Source organism: Moschus berezovskii, chromosome 1 (genome assembly GCF_049115385.1).
Source record: "Moschus berezovskii isolate FMDL1 chromosome 1, NW_MosBer_1.0, whole genome shotgun sequence".
NCBI lineage: Eukaryota > Metazoa > Chordata > Mammalia > Artiodactyla > Moschidae > Moschus > Moschus berezovskii.
The window spans coordinates 104,333,820-104,355,340 of record NC_142460.1 but is presented as its reverse complement, the minus strand read 5'-3'; the positions used below and the strand labels follow the sequence as shown (position 1 = coordinate 104,355,340).

Genomic DNA, 21,521 nt, shown 5'->3' with positions numbered 1-21,521 from the left:
AGATGTGCTTTTTGTGGTATCTGGGCTTTGAGTTCTCTTAATTGATAAGCTACTTATTATCATTAAAATAATTCTTTGCATGTGTATCATTGGATAGTTTTCATATTTTTCATAGGCATTTACAAAATTTAAGCTCTATACAAACTCTGTGAAGCTTATAGGAAAAACGATAGTCTTGTTGCATTTTTTCCCCCCCAAATCAAGAGCCCTTTTGAAGGAGTAGAACATGGAAAGCTCTGATTTTCACCTTTCTTACTTCTGTTGGGTCCCTTTGTTCCTTCTGTATAACTTTAGAAATTGTTTGAAAGAGGTTTTATGTTTGTCTTCACCAAGTACCTTTCCCCAGAATAGTCTAGAAAAATCTGGACTACAGAATGTTCTAGTAGAAGAAACCTCTTCCGTAAGACCCCGCTTTCTTCTTTCCACAGAAATTCTATCTTTTCTGATTTTAGTTTAAATTGTATAGGTTTGTTAATGTGGCACCATAAATGCAGAATGTATAATGATACCAATAAGAATTGATAAGTATCTTTGTGGAGTTGAACTAAATTACATTTTATGCACCGTCCATTACCCCACAGCCATGCTGCCTTATAAAGGGACATTATAAAGATAATGAATACGTTGTAAAAGTCAAGGGGAAAACATTGACAGTCTTCATTAACAGAGTCTTATGGGATATAAATTTAGTACATATTTTAGGAGTGACCACTGTTGATAATTTGGTCCTTCGCTAGTTTTTAGTACACAGAAAAAGAATCATGTCTGGGTTTTTAGTGTAGAGGTTAGTTGTGTCTTTTTCCTTCCCTCTTTACTTCCTTTTTCTTAATGGTACCCTTATTCTCTATTTTGTCATACTCCTTAAATTCTCCTCTGCTTACTTTCCTTGAGTTACCAGTTTAGTTCAATTCAGTCACTCAGTCGTGTCCGACTCTTTGCAACCCCATGAATCGCAGCACGCCAGGCCTCCTGTCCATCACCAACTCCTGGAATTTACTCAAACTCATGTCCATTGAGTTGGTGATCCCTGAGTTATAAGTGTATTTAAATAGTCAAATTTAAAGTAAGGACTTTGTTAAAGCAATAGTTAGTGTCTTTAAGTACTGGTCGATCAGAACTGTGTAGTTTGGATATCAAAGCAGAAACTGTTCGACAGTACTCTTGCCTAGAGGGCAGACAACTGGGCTAAATGGACTTTTTGAGGCTGGTGCAGAATTTCTGTCTTTTTCCTCTTACTTTTTAGTCCATTCGTTGGACTGTTCACATGATCCACAGTGGTGGTATGTATACAACACTGTTGCCCAACCATTGAATCTTGACAATTTGCAGAACAGGGTGTAAGGATCATCTACTAACTGTATAAAGTAGCCCTGACAAAATAAGGATCAGGGAAAACACTATTAGGCATGCAATTCAGTAGAGCAAAGTAAAATGTGATGTCATATTTAGAATCAGGAAAAAGGCAATTTTAATAGTTTGGAATCAAACTGGAAAAGGGAAGAAAATGTATGTAAGGATGGAAGGAAATAAGGAAAAAAATCTGTTCATGTGATAATTTTAGATGTGAATAAACATAGGACTTAAAGTACATCAGACCTTGTGTATTATAATTTTATTCCTTTTCAAATGTTCATCTTGGAAGGCTAAGATCTAAAGTGACATCATAAAACATCAAATATTTTCTGTGTGCTAGATGCAGCTACTAATTGTGTCAGAACTGAGACAGTTAATTCTGACATTAATTGTGTCAGAACTCCTGGGGAGGTAAGGATTGCTATTTCAGCCTGCTTGTGAACACAGAAAAATATTCTTACAGTATTCACTTTGGATGGGCAAAAGGGCTTACCTAGTATTATTCCCTGCATTTGGGAATGAATGTCTTTAGGCTTTTTCTGATGATAACTGGGTTTACCTTTGTGGGAGGAAGATTTGCAAATATGGCATCTTTTAAGATGATTGTCCAGAGAAGGCAATGGCAAGCCACTCCAGTACTCTTGCCTAGAAAATCCCATGGATGGAGGAGCCTGGTAGGCTGCAGTCCATGGGGTTGCTAAGGGTCGGACACGACTGAGCGACTTCACTTTCACTTTTCACTTTCACACATTGGAGAAGGAAATGGCAACCCACTCCGGTGTTCTTGCCTGGAGAATCCCAGGGACGGGGGAGCCTGGTGGGCTTCCGTCTATGGGGTCACACAGAGTCGGACACGACTGAAGTGACTTAGCAGCAGCAGCAGCAAGATGATTGTCAGATGCCTTCTGTGTGCAGGGCACTGCCCTAGGCATTCTGGGGATATTGATTCTCTCATGATCTCAGCCCTTAGATAGGTCATAGTCTAGGAGTGGGAGTAAGATGTCTTCCCTCCAATAAGTAGCACGTAGATAGTGAAGGGAAGCACAAACAGTTGCTGGAGGAGTTAAGAGAACTCCTGATTGTGCAAGTATGGTGTCCCCCCCCCCAAAAAAAAAACAGTTAAAGTTTGTAGACATGCTTTATGTTTAAAATTTTTATTTCATTGTTTTCAAGTGGGTACAATAATGAGCTCTTTATAAAATAAGCACTGCCTAGGATAAGCCATGGAGAAGGCAATGGCACCCCACTCCAGTACTCTTGCCTGGAAAATCCCATGGACAGGGGAGCCTGGTAGGCTGCAGTCCATGGGGTCACTAAGAGTCGGACATGACTGAGCGACTTCCCTTTCACTTTTCACTTTCATGCATTGGAGAAGGAAATGGCAGCCTACTCCAGTGTTCTTGCCTGGAGAATTCCAGGGACAGGGAGCCTGGTAGGCTGCAATCCATGGGGTCGCACAGAGTCGGACACAACTAAAGTGACTTAGCAGCAGCAGCAGCAGGAGAAGCCCTAGAGGAATTTCTTCTAATTATTAGATAATAAAGTTTAGTAATATCCAAATGCTTCCTAGAGAAATCAGAGGTGATTACAGCAGTATCCTTGCCCTTAAGTAACTTAATTTAGTAGAGATTTGAATTATTTGCTTTTAGCATATCAGCTGTTGATACTTGAAAAGAATTTCCTTAAGTTGTTTAAACATACCCTATGATTTTATTTATATTGTTCATTTGCTTGGTAAATCTTTTCTTCAGGGATAATATAAATGTAAATTTTAGCCATACTGTAAATAAATTTTGATTTTTGAAGTTTTAAATCTACTGTAAAAGGTGGTATTTCATGTACCTTGCATTCTAATAGAATGAAAGTTAGTTGGTTGTTCCAAGAGGTACAGTTTTCTTAGTATTTTTTTTTTTAACATCAGCAAGTTTTATATTATGCTTCCTTGTAGTTATTGTTTTTTCTGCATTCTTAGTGTCTAATTCAATGCCTGCTGTCTAGTGGATGCTCAATAAATGTATTTTAAGATGAACATAACTTCATTTGATTCTTTTGATTCTTACTACCTCAAAGTGTTTGAAAACAAGTCTATGCTATGTACATACTTAGTCACCCCTTTATTTCTTTCACTTGATTTTATCAATTGCTTTCTTTAGATCAGAATCAAGCTTTGCGACTCTGCTTGGGTAGCACTAGTGTTGGAGGTCAGTATGGAGCTATCTCTGCCCTCAGTATCAACAATGACTGCTCAAGACTTCTCTGTGGCTTTGCTAAGGGACAGGTAAATAGGAACTTTCTTTTACCTATAAGACAGTGTAAAATGAATTAAACCAGTTATCTCTAGATCAGTATCTTGAAGACAGAAACATGTTATAAAGTGATATGTCTGTCTGTAGAGCTAACCTGAATTTTGCTTGGTCTGATTTTTGTCCAAATTTTTAAATTAAGTTATTGACTGAGCCAGAGTCTGTGATTTTTAATATCTCAATTCATATGTCCCTATATGTAAATAGCTTTTATAAACCAACCAGGCTGTTATACAAAATGTACTTTCATTCTGTAGTGAGGATGATTATTGTTGATTTTTAAGTATGGTTATATTCTGCTTTGTAACTGTGTCCCTGGACACAAATTTGGTATTTGTTTTTACTTCTTAAACTGGACAGTAAGTTTTGTTTCTTCTCTTCTGACTTACATGTCACTAACTGGTTTGGCAATAAGCCCTTTTTATAATTTTTACCAGTGCTAAAGAGATGCACTCATTAAAGAAATCTCTTTTCCCTCTCAGTAAAAGAATAAGATTTAGAATCTGAAGGGAAAAGTAGCCTGGGTAGGATGCAGGGAGGATGAAGGTGGAATGAGGGCCCCGTGCTTTAGTGGGTCTGCAGCCTTTAGTTATGTTTTAACTTTATAGTTCTTTGTCTGCAATGTTTATAGATCAGGAATAGATTATTTCAACCAAAAGCCAGGATGCTTATGTCCAAAAAAGAGCAATAAATTTGTTTTTAAAGCGTTTAGTTGTCTTGTAGATCACTATGTGGGATTTGGCCAGTGGAAAGCTTCTAAGATCAATAACAGATGCTCATCCTCCGGGAACAGCAATATTACATATTAAGGTACAGTTCTTATTTTCTTTTTCTAATAATCTTTATTATTATGCCTTTGTATCCATTTTAAAGTAGATTTCTTTTTAAACAGAATCCTTGAAAGTGAACTGTCTTTTATGTGACTGGCCCAACAAGATGTTTTCTCAAGTAAAATCCAGAGATAGGCTATCATGGTAACATTCAGCTATAAGTTGTATTGACGTCTAGTAGATACAGCAGGAAAGAGAGTAAATTGAAGTGATCCTAGACGAAAGGTTGGCAGCAAAGACAGCAGTACCCTGCTGAAAACTCACGTGCAAATTTTAAAAGGTCTTTTTACTTTTTCCTTAGTCCACCAGGATTTTACTGCTGAGGTGGTATGCCCTGTCACACTTTGTTGGGAATTACTTGAAGTTCAAGGCACTGGTTGTGAAGGAACCAAGGTTTGCTTTATGTTTAGAAACGAATTTCTTGGTTTATTTTCTTTCAGGCCTCCAAAGGAAAAGCATCAAGGTTTGAATCTTGACTTTCTCCTTACATGCCTGAAAAAAATAAACCACCTTAGGTAACATTTAATTTATAAATACAGTGTGAACCTTGGTTTTCGTATGCTGTCAAGTCCATGTTCAGAAGTATAAAACGTACAGGATTATAACTCGGGAAGTCTAAAATCAGATCTTCTGGATTTTAATCATGTACACATTTGGTTAGTTAGCTGTGCAGACCTCTTATCCATACATATGCTTTTTAAAGTCTGGGAGCATCTGGAGTTTATGTGTCTGCATCTCGGTTAGTTACATAAAAAGTCTTTTGTGACAAGGCAGCATTTGAAGCATTTAGTAACAATGAAAACAACCAAGACAAGTAAAAGTAGAGAGAATTTCTCCTTTCTGAACATCATGGCAGTTTATCTTGACCTGTTTTCATGCCAACTTCTGATATGTTATTGTTTGTGTTATGTCTTATCTCCTTTAATAGATTAAGGTCTTTGAAACCAGGATCTGTTTCTCTTTTATTTTTGTGTGTTACATGTAGTAGTTGCTCAATAAATGTTTGTTTGGTGGTTTATGAAAATCTAATCCATTTGCAGAAAAAATCAAAATCTTTGGGAGACACAATAAGAAATAGAAGAGGTAAAGACAGAGAGAAAAAGGCAGAAGAAATAAAAGCAGAAGAATGTAGCTGACATTGAAAGCACACTTGTGTTTCTTGGGAATGCCACAAGTATAGACACTTCTCAGTAATTCTGAGGCCTGCTATTGACAAAGGCTACTTATGCTGTCAACCTCTTACTCATTATTCTCTAAACTTAACCCTACGCATCCCATCAATAATAATTTGGGCTTTAATTCATACACACACACACACATACATGTCTCTCTGTGTGTGTGTATATATATATATAATATTAAAATTAAATGTACTACTGTACTAAGTTTAGGTATATCATAAAACACATACACAGGAAATAGAAAATAAATAAAAATTATGAATGCTGTTATTTTCTCTACACTCCACTTTTGCAACTGCTCAGCTAGACCTTTGAGAACCATGGTGTAGGACTTCTGAACTTTGCCTATGTGTGGTTGAGGAAGATGCATTTCATAGTAGCCTCCTATAGTTCAGCTGTTCCGGAAGAGTCCAAAGGCATGCCAGTTAAGATGGTTTTACAGCCTTTGGGGTTAGGAAGACTAGTCACTGGAAGTGATATAAATTAAGTTATTCAATTTTGTGTCTATTGGCATGCACATCTACCAGACCACATCAACCCTTAGGACAGTCTCTCATTATGAACATTATTTATTGAGCTTCCCAGGGTAGATAATAGTAACTAAAGTATACTTTATTGAAGAAGACTGAAGGGGCAGTACATTTTAGGAAGAGTTGCATAAAAAGTTAAACTCTTTTTAAATATTGTAGATTAACTCTTCAGTTATTCAGAAAACATATTCTGACAAGCTTATTTCCCAAAGACATCAAATATCTTTTACTGTGTCTTTATTCTTGAGAGCTAGGCAGCTGTAAGTATATCCAAAGTATCCTATTCAGCTTAATAGCAAGTTTCAAAAAATTAATAAAAGAACCCAAGTAGAGAAGTTTAGGGCTTTTACGAATCACAGTTTGTATTTTTCTTTTATCCTTTTGAGAGGGTTTTACTTCTTTAAAGTCTCAGTTTTTAATGATACTGAACGGGTAAGTTTGTATGTTTAGAGTAATGAGGTTAGTCTAGGTGATTTCAAATGCTATTAAATGTATTTGTCTTGTATTTTTAAAATTTTATATTTTTTCCCCTTTTTAACATTTGACTGGTTGTTTAAAAATCATTAAGAAAATAAATTCCTTCTCTGTTTAGTTTACAGATGATCCAACACTTGCAATTTGCAACGACAGCGGAGGCTCTGTTTTTGAATTGACATTTAAGTAAGAGACTATTGGACGTTTGTTAGACAAATGAAAGGATTAGCTCCAATTTAATGACTTAAAGTTGAATATGAAGAGGTCTGGAAAACCTATGTGATTGTAAATAGGTTGTGGTTGTATATTACACTTATCTGGGGAGGTTTATAGAACACACGGAGCACCATGCCTGGTCTCCCAAAATTCTGTGTCAGTACATCCGAGTTGGGATTCTAGACTCCTTCTTCCCAAAGTGTTCCTAAACTCTGTCAATCTTGGGAACCATTATCCTGGAGTATATCAGTAATTTCAGTTTAGACCCCAGGCCCAGTTTGTTATAACCATAATGACCAGGTATACAAGGTTCCTTTTGCCTTGGAATTGCCCTGTTTTCTTTAAATAAAGGGAAAGACTGTTTAGATATGTGTAAGAACATTTATAAGTCTGAGTTAAAAAAGACAAAAAAATTCAATGTGTATTTTGTTTCCAGAGTTTTCAAAGTAAGGACTATGTTTTTTACATTTCACATGCCTCCTGACAATATCAAGTCCAAAGTAATTGTTTGAAAAATACCAGTTCAGTTCAGTCGCTCAGTTGTGTCCTACTCTTTGCGACCCCATGGCCTGCAGCATGCCAGGCCTCCCTGTCCATGTCCATTGAATCGGTGATGCCATCCAGCCATCTCATCCTCTGTCGTCTCCTTATCCTCTCACCTTCAATCTTTCCCAGCATCAGGGTCTTTTCATATGAGTCAGTTCTTTGCATGAGGTGGCCAAAGTATTGGAGTTTTAGTTTCATCATCAGTCCTTTCAATGAATATTAAGGACTGATCTCCTTTAGGATGGACTGGTTGGATCTCCTTGCAGTCCAAGGGACTTTCAAAAGTCTTCTCCAACACCACAGCTCAAAAACATCAATTCTTCGATGCTCAGCTTTCTTTATAGTCCAATTCTCACTTCCATACATGACTACTGGAAAAACCATAGCCTTGACTAGAAGGACCTTTGTTGACAAAGTAATGTCTTTGCTTTTTAATATGCTGTCTAGGTTGGTCATAACTTTCCTTCCAAGGAGTAAGCGTCTTTTAATTTCATGGCTACAGTCACCATCTGCAGTGATTTTGGAGCCCCAAAAAATAGTCAGCCACTGTTTCCACTGTTTGCCCATCTGTTTGCCATGAAGTGATGGAACCGGACACCATGATCTTAGTTTTCTGAATGTTGAGCTTTACACCAACTTTTTCACTCTCCTCATTTACTTTCATCAAGAGGCTGTTTAGTTCTTCACTTTCTGCCATAAGGGTGGTGTCATGTGCATATCTGATGTTATTGATATTTCTCCCAGCAATCTTGATTCCAGCTTGTGCTTCATTCATCCAGCCTGGCATTACTCATGATATACTCTGTATATAACTTAAATAAGCAGGGTGACAATATACAGCCTTGACATACTGCTTTTCCTATTTGGAACCAGTCTGTTGTTCCCTGTCCAGTTCTAACTGTTGCTTCCTGACCTGCATACAGATTTCTCAAGAGGCAGGTCAGGTGGTCTGGTATTCCCACCTCTTTCAGAATTTTCCAGTTTATTGTGATCCACACAGTCAAAGGCTTTGGCATAGTCAATAAAGCAGAAATAGATGTTTTTCTGGAACTCTCTTGCTTTTTCCATGATCCAGTGCATGTTGGCAATTTGATCTCTGGTTCCTCTGCCTTTTCTGAATCCAGCTTGAATATCTGGAAGTTCACGGTTCACATATTGTTGAAGCCTGACTTGGAGAATTTTGAGCATTACTTTACTAGAATGTGAGATGAGTGCAATTGTGCGGTAGTTTGAGCATTCTTTGGCATTGCCTTTCTTAGGGATTGGAATGAAAACTGACCTTTTCCAGTCCTGTGGCCACTGCTGAGTTTTCCAAATTTGCTGGCATATTGAGTGCAGCCCTTTCACAGCATGATCTTTTAGGATTTGAAATAACTCAACTGGAATTCCATCACCTCCACTAGCTTTGTTCATAGTGATGCTTTCTAAAGCCCACTTTCACATTCCAGGATGTCTGGCTCTAGATGAGTGATCACACCATTATTATCATGTGGGTCATGAAAATCGTTTTTGTATAGTTCTTCTGTGTATTCTTGCCACCTCTTCTTCTTCTGTTAGGTCCATACCATTTCTGTCCTTTATTGAGCCTATCTTTGCATGATATGTTCCCTTGGTATCTCTAATTTTCTTGAAGATATCTCTAGTCTTTCCCATTCTATTGTTTTCCTCTATTTCTTTGCATTGATTGCTGAAGAAGGCTTTCTTATCTCTCCTTGCTATTCTTTGGAGCTCTGCATTCAAATGGGTATATCTTTACTTTTCTCCTTTGTTTTTTTGCTTCTCTTCTCTTCATAGCTATTTGTCAGGCTCCTCAGAGGGCCATTTTGCTCTTTTGCATTTCTTTTTCTTGGGGATGGTCTTGATCCCCATCTCCTGTACAGTGTCATGAACCTCCATCCATAGTTTATCAGGCACTCTATCAGATCTAGTCCCTTAAATCTATTTCCCATGTCCACTGTACAATCGTAAGGGATCTGATTTAGGTCATACCTGAATGGTCTAGTGGTTTTCCCTACCTTCTTCAATTTAAATCTGAATTTGGCAGTAAGGAGTTCATGATCTGAGCCGTAGTTAGCTCCTGGTCTTGTTGTTGCAGACTGTATAGAGCTTCTCCATCTTTGGCTGTAAAGAATGTAATCAGTCTTATTTTGGTGTTGACCATCTGGTGATATCCTCGTGTAGAGTATTCTCTTGTGTTGTTGGAAGAGGGTATTTGCTATGATCAGTGTGTTCTCTTGGCAAAGCTTTATGAGCCTTTGCCCTGCTTCATTTTGTACTCCAAGGCCAAATTTGCCTGTTACTCCAGGTGTTTCTTGACTTCCTACTTTTGCATTCCAGTCCCCTATAATGAAAAGGACATCTTTTTTGGGTGTTAGTTCTAAAAGGTCTTGTAGGTCTTCACAGCACCGTTCAACTTCAGCTGCTTCAGCATTACCGGTTGGGGCATAGACTTGGATTACTGTGATATTGAATGGTTTGCCTTGGAAGCGAACAGAGATCATTCTGTCGTTTTTGAGATTGCACGCAAGTACTGCATTTCGGACTCTTTTGTTGACTATGATTGCTACTCCATTTCTTCTAAGGGATTTTTGCCCACAGTAGTAGATATGATGATCATCTGAGTTACATTCACCCATTCCAGTCCATTTTAGTTCACTGATTCCTAAAATGTCGACATTCACTCTTGCCATCTCCTGTTTGACCTCTTCCAATTTGCCTTGATTCACGGACCTAACATTCCAGGTTCCTATGCAGTATTGTTCTTTATGGCATTGGACCTTGCTTCCATCACCAGTCACATCCACATCTGGGTGGTGTTTTTGCTTTTGCTCCATCTCTTCATTCTTTTCGGAGTTATTTCTCCACTGATCTCCAGTAGCATATTGGGCACCTACTTGCCTGGGGAGTTCATCTTTCAGTGTCCTATCTTTTTGCCTTTTCATACTGTTCATGGGATTCTCAAGGCAAGAATACTGAAGTGGCTTGCCATTCCCTTCTCCAGTGGACCACATGTTGTTAGAACTCTTCACCATGACCTGTCTGTCTTGGGTGGCCCTACATGGCATGCCTCAGTTTCATTGGGTTTGACAAGACTGTGGTCCATGTGATTAGATTGGTTAGTTTTCTGTGATTGTGGTTTCTGTCTGTCTGGCCTCTGATGCCTTCTCTCAGTGCCTACCGCAGTACTATTGATTTATTCAGCTGATGTTTATTGGCTATCCCCTATGTGTAGGCATTGTTCTAGATACCAGAGTTATGGCTGTGAACCGGTCAAGGTTGCTACTGTAGTAGAACTTACATTCTAGTTGGGGTGGGGGTAGGGAGACAGTCAATAAACCAACACATAAATAACTTTAGGTATGAGTGCTGTGAAGAAAATAAGACAGGTCAGTGTGCTGGAGTACATTTGAGAATAATTCAGGAAGGCTTCTCCTGAAGGTGACATTTAAACAAAAACCTGAATGATAATCTGGGCAGCAGATGGAAAGACTTGAAAGAAGTGTTCCAGGCAGAGGGATATTCAAGCACAAAAACTTTGAGGTGGGCACACTGTGGCCTGCTGGAGCAGCAGACAGAAGGCTAGTGTGGCTGGAGCACGTGTTTATCAGGAGCAGTAGCAGTGGGACAGGACTGAAGGCAGGAGAGAGATCATATAAATTCATAAAGGGTGTTTTAGACCTGGTAAGAGTCGATTTTATTTTGTGTACAGTGGTAAGCCATAGGAGAAGGTGGTAAATCTGACCCTACGTTAAAAAGGACATGCTGATGTCATGTGGAGTTTGGATTGTTGGGGGCAGGAGTAGGGGTCTAGAGGCTTTTGTCGTCATTTGCTGTAGAGATGTAGTGCCTTGGATCATTGCTAAGTTGATTCTGCATTTTTGGGTTACATTTTCAGGAGAGTGATGGGAGTGAGAACTTGTGAATCTCGATGCCTGTTCAGTGGTTCCAAGGGTGAAGTTTGCTGTATTGAACCTCTCCACTCTAAGCCCGAGTTGAAAGATCATCCCATCACACAGTTTTCCTTATTGGCCATGGCATCCTTAACAAAGGTATTTAGAAGATGAAGCTCATAACTTAAGAGACTTTGAATACCAAAAGTCTGAAAATTGCAGGGTGAATAGTGAAAATGTATTTTTTCTCCCTAAAGATACTGGTCATTGGATTGAAGCCATCCTTGAAAGTGTGGATGACTTTTCCTTATGGACGGGTGAGTAAGTCTCTCCATCTTATGGACAAAAAGACCATGTTGGGAGGTCGGGGAAGATGACTCATGAGTGGCGAATTCTGTGAGGTTGTCAGAAAACTAGGTAGAATGGGAATCAGCTCTCTGTCTGCTTACCTTGATGTGACCAAAACAGTGTCAGCTGGTGACCAGAGCAGTGTCATGGGATCACCAGATCTATTCTTTCCTACCTTTATTCTGTTAAGTTTTCTTTCATGAACAGCTGCTGCTTTGATATTGAACTACTGATAGAGAGGACCCTACTGTAATATAGTGTGAATTGCTCTGACGTATTCTTTCCTGGGTTTCTTCTGCCTGTGATATTTCATTTTGGGGGATGCTTCTCACAATGTATTATGTACACCTTGGTATCTCTTTTCCTTCCTGCTTGGATGCTTTCAAAGTGATGTTTTCTTCCAGTGAATATGTAAGGAGAGGCAAGAATGGGATGGGATGGAGAATGATGATGTAGAACCAAGACTAGTCCAGAAAGTAGGCCCTGTAATGAGGGAACTCACTCTTCAGTTTTCTTATTGGTACTCTATCTCTGGGCCCCAGGGAAAGCAGGCCTGCCCTCTAAGATGGTAGAGCCTGCTCAGATTACCATTAACTGTTCTTAGGTGACCTTCATTGGCTAATTGAGATTTATCATGGTATGTGTTTACATCTTTGTTTTTGTTGACTTCCCCCCAATATTTTATTATGAACATTTTCAAATAGAGAAGTTGAAAGGATTTTACATTAAACATCTATATACCTACCATTGTAAAACTCTACCTTTAGTATTTTATTGTATACCTCATTATATACCTGTTTATTGTCATTCACTCATCAAATTGTTTTTTTTAAATGTGCTTTCAAGTCAATTGCAGAAATTCCCCCAAAATATTCAACATGCATATGATTAAGTACAGTTCAGTATTCAAAGCTTTTCCTTTGGTAGAAAAATTTACATACAACAAAACACACAGATCTTGAGTGTACATTTGCTAAACTTTGCCAAACATAGATACTTAGATAACCCAAACTTCTGTCAAGATGTGGAACTTTACTGTCCACAAAGAAGGTTCCCTGTTGACGCTTCCCAATCAGTCCCTACTCCGCTTGAATTTTAATGAGAAATTAGGGGAAGTTTTTATCAGTTAACACCAGTCCATTGCTGTTTTAAACCAGAGTTTTCTCTTTATTCTTCTTGTGTTAACAATGATTTTTTTTTCCCTTCTTACCCAGATGGATCCTTCCAGTGTTCCTTTGCTGGCCTGGCACTTCGTGGCAGTACATAATTACGTGAATCCCATGCTTGCCTTCTGCAGAGGAGATGTTGTTCATTTTCTCTTGGTAAGTCCTAATATGATTCTACATCTGTGCTGAAGTCCTTTATCATAGGTTATTATTCTGATTCACCAGTAATTCAATATTGTGTCAAAGAAATATACTATCATAATTCTTTGGAGAGAGAGAGTAACCTATTTAATTTTTGAGGCTTTAGTGGTTAACATGGAAAACCCTCAGCTCCGTGCCTCCTCATGGTGTATTTCTTATTTCCATCTCCGTTGACTAACAAATAATTAATGGTTTATGTGTATGTGTAAATATTTCAACGCACATAGGTCTGTATTAATGGCTTACCTACCTACATGTAGTGTGTTTATTAGAGAGCAAGTATCATTGACACCTGCTATGTCCTTTACATTGTAGTGGACACGAGGCAATTGGAGGACAGGTACAACTTAATTTCTTCTTTAAAATAGATTAAAATATGGTTTGAAAGGCAAAACCAGTATGTTCATTGCTACTAGTGAGGACAGTTTAAGGACTCTACAGTGTGATGAAAATTTAAAACTTGATGTAAGTTTCGAGTATGAAGAGATTTGTATGGAGGCTGTGGAAGACTTTATGAAGGGTACAGGGCAAATACTGCAGGAGGGGTGGATATACATATTGGGGGAAATAAGATGAACTGAAGATACAGAGAGAAGAATGCGCCTGTGGCACCTCTTCTTGAGTTTCCTAGCTCAGTGACGGAAGTGCCTCACTGTCCACCTAGTGTCTCCAGCCCGAGATCTGGGAGTTGCCTTTTAGTTGCATTTTTCTCTCTGTTCTTGCTCCATCACACATCCTGCTGCTAATTTACTTCCTTTTTTTATCTCCCTTATTGCTGCTTCCCCAGCCTAAACCACAGGCATTTCTAACCAAGGCTCTGAAATAGCTTCCTAACTAGTCTTTTGCCTCAGTGTCTTTTTATTTCTTTTTTAAATTGACATATAGTTGATTGACAGTATTGAGTTAGTTTCCGGTGTACAGCAAAGTGATTCAGTTTATATATATATATATTCATCTTTTCCAGCTTTTCCATTGTAGATATTATGAGACATTGAATATAATTTCCTGTGCTTTACAGTAGGACCTTGCTGTTTATCTTTTATCTATAATAGTTTGTATCTGTTTATCCCAAACTCCTAATTTATCCCACTCTCTCTTTCCCCGTGGTAACCATAAGTTTGTTTTCTGTATCTGAGCCTATTTCTGTTTTGTAAATAAGTTCACTTGTATCATTTTTTTAGAATCCACATATAAGCGATGTCATATGTTTGTCTTTCTCTGTCTGATTTACTTAGTGTGACAGTCTCTGGGCCCATCCATAGTGCTGCAAAGGCATTGTTTCATTCTGCCTTGTGGCTGAGTAACATTTCATTGTTTTTATGTACTACATCTTCTTTACCCATTCATCTGTTGATGAACATTTAGGATGCTTCCGTGTCTTTGGCCTTGGTGTCTTTACATATGCCTACATCTCTGTCAGGAAAGCTCTGTGCTCTCTTCAGCGTTATCCTAGCTCATGATTAGCATTGCCTTCCCTGACCTCCTGACCTCAGTTAGCATTTCCCACTACAAACATCCATAATACCTTCTTTTATAACATTCAGCACTTCTAAAATTCCTTATTTAATGTTTTTCTTCTTCACTAGACTGAAAGCTCCATAAGTCTAAAACCAACCCTATTGCTGTATTCCAACTACTAGGACAGTACTTAAATATATAGAAGGTCAATAATAAATGTTAGAATTAATAACAGGGAGAAGCTTATTGTTGAAAATAAAGTTGAATATGTGGCATGGATCTAGATTCAGTTCAGTTCAGTTGCTCAGTCGTCTCCGACTCTTTGCGACCCCATGAATCACAGCACGCCAGGCCTCCCTGTCCATCACCAACTCCTGGCATTCACCCAAACTCATGTGTATCTAGTAGGTGATGCCATCCAGCCATCTCATTCTCTGTCGTCCCCATCTCCTCCCACCCCCAATCCCTCCTAGCATCAGACTCTTTTCCAGTGAGTCAACTCTTCGCATGAGGTGGCCAAAGTATTGGAGTTTCAGCTTCAGCATCAGTCCTTCCAATGAACACCCAGGACTGATCTCCTTTAGGATGGACTGGTTGGATCTCCTTGCAGTCCAAGGGACTCTCAAGAGTCTTCTCCAGCACCACAGTTCAAAAGCATCGATTCTTCGGTGATCAGCTTTCTTCACAGTCCAACTCTCACATCTATACATGACCACGGGAAAAACCATAGCCTTGACTAGATGGACCTTTGTTGGCAAAGTAATGTCTCTGCATTTTAATATGCTATCTAGGTTGGTCATAACTTTCCTTCCAAGGAGTAAGCATCTTTTAATTTCATGGCTGCAATCAGCATCTGCAGTGATTTTGGAGCCCCAAAAAATAAAGTCTGACACCGTTTCCACTGTTTCCCCATCTATTTCCCATGAAGTGATGGGACCAGATGCCATGATCTTCATCTTCTGAATGTTGAGCTTCGAGCCAAACTTTTCACTCTCCTCTTTCACTTTCATCAAGAGGCTTTTGAGTTCCTCTTCACTTTCTGCCATAAGGATGGTGTCATCTGCGTATCTGAGGTTATTGATATTTTCTCTTGATTCCAGCTTGTGCTTCTTCCAGCCGGTTGACAAATTATGGCCTGTGGGCCAGACCTGGCTGGCTACTTGATTTTGTGAAGTTTTATTTCATGCCCATTTGGTTATGTCTTATTTATGGCTGCTTTTGCACAACAGTGGCAGAGTTGAGTAGTTATGTCAGAGATTGTATGCTCTGCAGATCTGAAAATATTTACTCTGTGACCTTTTACAGAAAAAGTTTGCTAACCTCTGATCTAGATTGTGTAATAATTGCCCTAGGTTGGTAAGGGGGAACCATCACAGGTTCTTAGGTAATTAAAGTGATATGATTAAAGTGACATTTCAGGAATAGCACTGTAGAAATAGCAAAAAGAACATTATAGGAGGTTGGAGGGAAATGGAGCGTTTTGGTCTTGTAATAAAGCAAGTGAGGTCTTTAGACAGGAATGGTTGCAGTGAGAGTTAGGGATGGCATTCTGAAGGAAAGACAAGGCTTTTCATGGGGACTGAAGGACATAAACAAAACATTGCCTTTCTGACTTTGTATTTTAGAAGCATGACATATTCAAAGAGTTAGAGTTAGGGAAGGATAGTGTTGGGTTGGAAGTGAAGGTGAGACTTGAGTGGTATATTAGGGAATGTTCTCTGGGCAGATTGGCAATCCAGGTCTGGGGTGCAAATGCAAATTCCAAGATCGAGAAGGTAGTTGAAGCTGTGTAAATCAAAAGCAAGAGCATCCGTAACGTTGGTGGACACTCGTGTAAGGAAAAGGAAAACAAAAGCAATAGAAAGGAGGATCCTGTAAAGGCATGTGGAGGTAGGTGGGGAAATAGAACAGTATGGCACCACACAAAAGACGGAGGAGGAGAGGCTTCAGGACATTATCAGTTCCAGTGTAATACCAAAGCGAGATCAAGGAAGAAGTCTGAAGGCAAGGCCACCAGATAGGTACGAAGTAGCTTTTTAGAAACGTTTCAGAGGACTAAGTATCAGCAGAATTGAAGTGGAAGCTGAATTATAGAGCATTGTTAAAGAAATGGGTTTCTAGAATAGACTCACACTAGTGAGTACGGTGTTTGGTTGCAAGAGGAGAAAAGTTCTTAATTTTCTGTAAGAAGTAAATCAAGGAAAATTTTTGTTTTTTGAAGATGAATAAGTCAGAAACCTGTCTGATAGCAAGAGGATAAGGGACCTTTCAAAGAAGTGATTAAAATATATTAGCAGAGGAGGGGTAATATTAAGCAGTGATGGAGGGAGTAGGATTCAGAATTTGTACAGGTGAAGTGATTTCTTTTTTTAGTAAGGACTTTAGCCAGTCTTAGAATAGTTAATATTGGCCTTGATATTTTTGTTTATGAAACACTTTCAACATATGCAAGATACGAAACCATTTGGTGCTTTCTTATTTTCATTTTACAAATGAAACTGGAAGAATAAATGATTTACCTTTGGTGACTCAGCTGTAATAGTGGAACTTGCTCTTAAACATGTGGTTGTGGATCTAGCTCCTTTTACCAGAGCCTTCTTTCTTACTGGGGAAGTGACTTAGGAAGTGAAGATGGGAGGACATGAAGGGCTCACATTAAATGGTCTCAGTTGTTTGTTATCTGACAAGTGATGGGACTTGAAGGCAAAGAGGAATTGGGACGTAAAGGTAAAGAAGGACATCTAGTCTACTGCTATGGGAAGTGTGCAAGAAAACCCGAGTTGAATTGAATGTCATGAGTTTCAGGCAGGTTACTGTATTGTGTCTGTCTTCTTCAGTGCTCTGTCGCCTTGGAGCAGAAATAGAACAAATGATAAGGACAGTTGAAGATTATAGAGTGTATACATATGCATATATAAATAAAGTATTAACCCTTGAAGTTCTGGGAAATCTCAGGCTGTTTGAGCTATACTAGTATCATATTTCAGAAAAGCCTAGTTTTGGTCACTGCAGCACCTTTTTTTCCTTTTAATGTACTTTTGTTTTACTTTTTTTAACACCATGCCACTAATCCTATTTTATGCTTTAATTCTGGCTAAATACAGTTATTGATGTGATGAAGTTAGTTTGTTCTGAGTATGACAGAGTGAATATTACATTTGCCAGTGCAGGCATACCCTGGGGATATTATTGATTCCGTTTCAGACCACTGCAATAAAGCAAATATTGCAATGTAGTGAGTCACATAAGTTGATTGGTTTCTCAGGGCATAGAAAAGTTATGTTTGCACTACATTGTAGTCTTTTAAGTGTGTAATAACATTATCTCTTAAAAAAAGCAGTATACATACCTTAATTAAAAAATACTTTATTGCTTAAAAAAAGCCAAAACAATTACAATAGTAACATCAACGATCACTAATCACAGATTACTATAACAAATAATACTGAAAAAGTTTGAACTACTGCAAAAATTACCAAAATGTGACACAGGGACAGGAAACAAGCGAGCAAACGTTGTTGGGAAAATGGTGTCAGTAGATTGATGAAAGATTGCCACAAACCTTCGGTTTGTAAAACACACAATATCTGGAAGCACAATAAAGTGAAGTGCATTTAAAACATGGTATGCCTAAACTGACAGCTTGACCACTGACCAGATATACCATGGATTAACTTATATGCAGAGTACATCATGAGGAACGCTGGGCTGGAAGAAGCACAAGCTGGAATCAAGATTGCTGGGAGAAATATCAATAACCTCAGATATGCAGATGACACTACCCTTATGGCAGAAAGTGAAGAGGAACTCAAAAGCCTCTTGATGAAAGTGAAAGAGGAGAGTGAAAAGGTTGGCTTGAAGCTCAACATTCAGAAAACAAAGATCATGGCATCTGGTCCCATCACTTCATGGGAAATAGATGGAAAAACAGTGGAAACAGTGTCAGACTTTGTTTTTTTGGGCTCCAAAATCACTGCAGATGCTGATTGCAGCCATGAAATTAAAAGACGCTTGCTCCTTGGAAGGAAAGTTATGACCAACCTTGATAGTATATTAAAAAGCAGAGACATTACTTTGCCAACCAAGGTCCGTCTAGTCAAGGCAATGGTTTTTCCCGTGGTCATGTATGGATGTGAGAGTTGGACTGTGAAGAAGGCTGACCGCCGAAGAATCGATGCTTTTGAACTGTGGTGTTGGAGAAGACTCTTGAGAGTCCCTTATACTGCAAGGAGATCCAACCAGTCCATTCTAGAGGAGATCAATCCTGGATGTTCATTGGAGGGACTGATGCTAAAGCTGAAACTGCAATACTTTGGCCACCTCATGCGACGAGTTGACTCACTGGAAAAGACTCTGATGCTGGGAAAGGCTGGGGGCGGGAGGAGAAGGGGACGACGGAGAATGAGATGGCTGGATGGCATCACCAACTCTGTGGACATGAGTTTGAGTGAACTTCGGGAGTTGGTGATGGACAGGGAGGCCTGGCGTGCTGTGATTCATGGGGTCGCGGAGAGTCGGACACGACTGAGCGACTGAACTGAACTGAACTGACTGATACCAGATATCGGAGAAGGCAATGGCAAGCCACTCCAGTACTCTTGCCTAGAAAATCCCAAGGACGGAGGAGCCTCGTGGGCTGCAGTCCGTGGGGTCGCTACAGGTCAGACATGACTGAGCGACTTCACTTTCACTTTTCACTTTCACACATTGGAGAAGGAAATCGCAACCCACTCCAGTGTTCTTGCCTGGAGAATCCCAGGGACAGGGGAGCCTGGTGGGCTGCCGTCCATGGGGTTACACAGAGTCGGACACGACAGAAGCAGCAGCAGCAGCATACCAGATATACTACATACACTTGTGAGTGAATTTTTCATTTGTTTAATAGTTTCTTTAGTTATCAGTATTTGTTTTACCCATATTCTGAATGGAAATCATGTTCTAGGTGGATTGACTAGGTGAGAAACTTTTTAAAGTCTCTCAAACAGTTGTTTTTATTTCATTATCAGGTTAAGAGAGACGAATCTGGAGCGATACATGTTACTAAGCAAAAGCATCTCCACCTATACTATGACCTCATCAACTTTACTGTGAGTATTATTGAAATGAAATATCCCCATTTACTTTATGTAATTGTTTTGAGTCCATGTTCTGTTAAGGCCCACAAGATTTCTGCCATGACCTTTAGGATCATATAAAATGTAGACAGAAGTGAAGTCCTACTTGTCCTGAAAAAAGTCTTGACATTGGTGTGATGCCACACATTATTTTTATTGTCCTTCAGCCTGCTGAACACTGGCAAGATCACCAAAAGTTCTCTTTAGTATCTTGAATAGCTCAAATAGATCAGAATAACTTCTTCAGGATCATTGCTGGGCTTTCTTTGTAAACACATTTTGGTACTTCTGAGTATGTTCTCATTGGTTCAGGAAATGCTATTTTCTTGTGGCTAAAAACTTTGCAGAGTTCTCTCTACCATGCATCTCGGTCCTGAGCAACCTTTGGGTTTTAAAAAAAACGATTATTTCCTTTCGTATCAATTTTTATAATAGATGATTTATTAATTTAGTTGCACACTGCTTTTTAAATCTTACAAACTTGATTTAGAAATAACACTTTTTTCCCATATACATTTCATGAAATAATTTTGTTCAACCTCTTGCCATGTATATTAGACATCAGTGTTTTGTCATTACCAGCATCCCTTATGGAATTGTCTTAACATATTTTTCTCGAATTTATCATCGTCACTTGCATTTAAGATGTTTGAGGTGCATCTCTGTAACCATCTGCATATGATTCTGTCCCTGGAAAAAATTTCCCAATCACAAATAGCCATTCTAATAGTAGGACAGTGGGTGTTTTTCATTTGTCCTGTGACATATTCATGATGTGACCCCTAACCGCATTGCTTTGTAAGTTACCTTTAAAAGGGTTGTTTACAACGTGTCAACAATTAAAATAGAGTCTAATCCCCAGAATAATCGCTAAACATGCTAACATTCTTAGTCATTCTTTCTCTTAACCAGGTGACCTTTGAAAGCTTGTAAAAGCTAGCACCAAGTTTGTACAAGGCTAAATAATTTGTCTTTTCTGAATGGTACTTTGTTTCTCAAAGTAATCAAGAGAGCACATTACAAAAGTTCTTTGTAAATGGTTTGAGTGTCAAACTGTTTTCTGAGAGACAATGTTTTTTTGAAAAACCAAAGCCTTCCCTTACAGCAGCCACTACAGTGATAAAGTATATACACATGTAGCATAGTTAAAATAGAAAAATTGATCCATTTTCAACTTGATTGTTATTTGATTGTGCAAATAATTTCTGAGCATAGGAAGAGATCATATAAATAAACCAAAACCAGTATCAGAGAAAGTGCAGGGGAAATACTTTGTTCTGGCTAATTTAGAATTCTAATTGTGAAGATTTTAAGACTTCATTTATTTCTTGGGGAGGAATTGAGAATTTTCAAAAAAATATTTTGAAAATAAATTTTATATATAACCCAAGAAATTTAATCAAAAGGACATCTTTTAAGACTCTTGAGAGTCCCTTGGACTGCACAGAGATCCAACCAGTCCATCCTAAAGGAGATCAGTCCTGGGTGTTCACTGGAAGGACTGATGCTAAAACTGAAACTCCAATACTTTGGCAATCTCATGTGAAGAGTTGACTCACTGGAAAAGACTCTGATGCTGGGAGGGATTGGGGGCGGGAGGAGAAGGGGACGACAGAGAATGAGATGGCTGGATGGCATCACTGACTCGATGGACATGAGTTTGAGTGAACTCTGGGAGTTGGTGATAGACAGAGAGGCCTGGTGTGCTGTGATTCATGGGGCTGCAAAGAGTCAGACACAACTGAGTGACTGAACTGAACATTATTAACAAATATTCAGACTATATAGAGAAATAGAGCAAAGAGCTCTGCCATAATTTGTAGGTGAAGGAAATATATATTTTTAAGTAGTTTCCATTTAAAAATATGTAATACTTAAATGCTAACAATCATTCTTTGACCAGCTAGGTTT

General features: G+C 38.8%; 1 protein-coding gene across 9 annotated transcripts in view; it reads left to right on the top strand.

The window, feature by feature from the left end:
* Window positions 1-21,521, top strand: part of VPS8 (VPS8 subunit of CORVET complex) — a 313,442-nt gene that overhangs the window by 33,224 nt on the left and 258,697 nt on the right. For all 9 annotated transcript variants that reach the window (XR_016038004.1, XM_088838472.1, XM_055408827.2 and 6 more), the window contains exons 8-14: window positions 3,507-3,631; window positions 4,380-4,466; window positions 6,790-6,857; window positions 11,329-11,482; window positions 11,581-11,640; window positions 12,886-12,993; window positions 19,503-19,583. Coding sequence is in view for 8 of the 9 variants with exons in the window: in XM_088838472.1 (XP_088694598.1) it covers window positions 3,507-3,631; window positions 4,380-4,466; window positions 6,790-6,857; window positions 11,329-11,482; window positions 11,581-11,640; window positions 12,886-12,993; window positions 19,503-19,583 (683 nt within the window). In the remaining variant the exon portion in view is untranslated. The remainder of the gene's footprint in view (window positions 1-3,506; window positions 3,632-4,379; window positions 4,467-6,789; window positions 6,858-11,328; window positions 11,483-11,580; window positions 11,641-12,885; window positions 12,994-19,502; window positions 19,584-21,521) is intronic.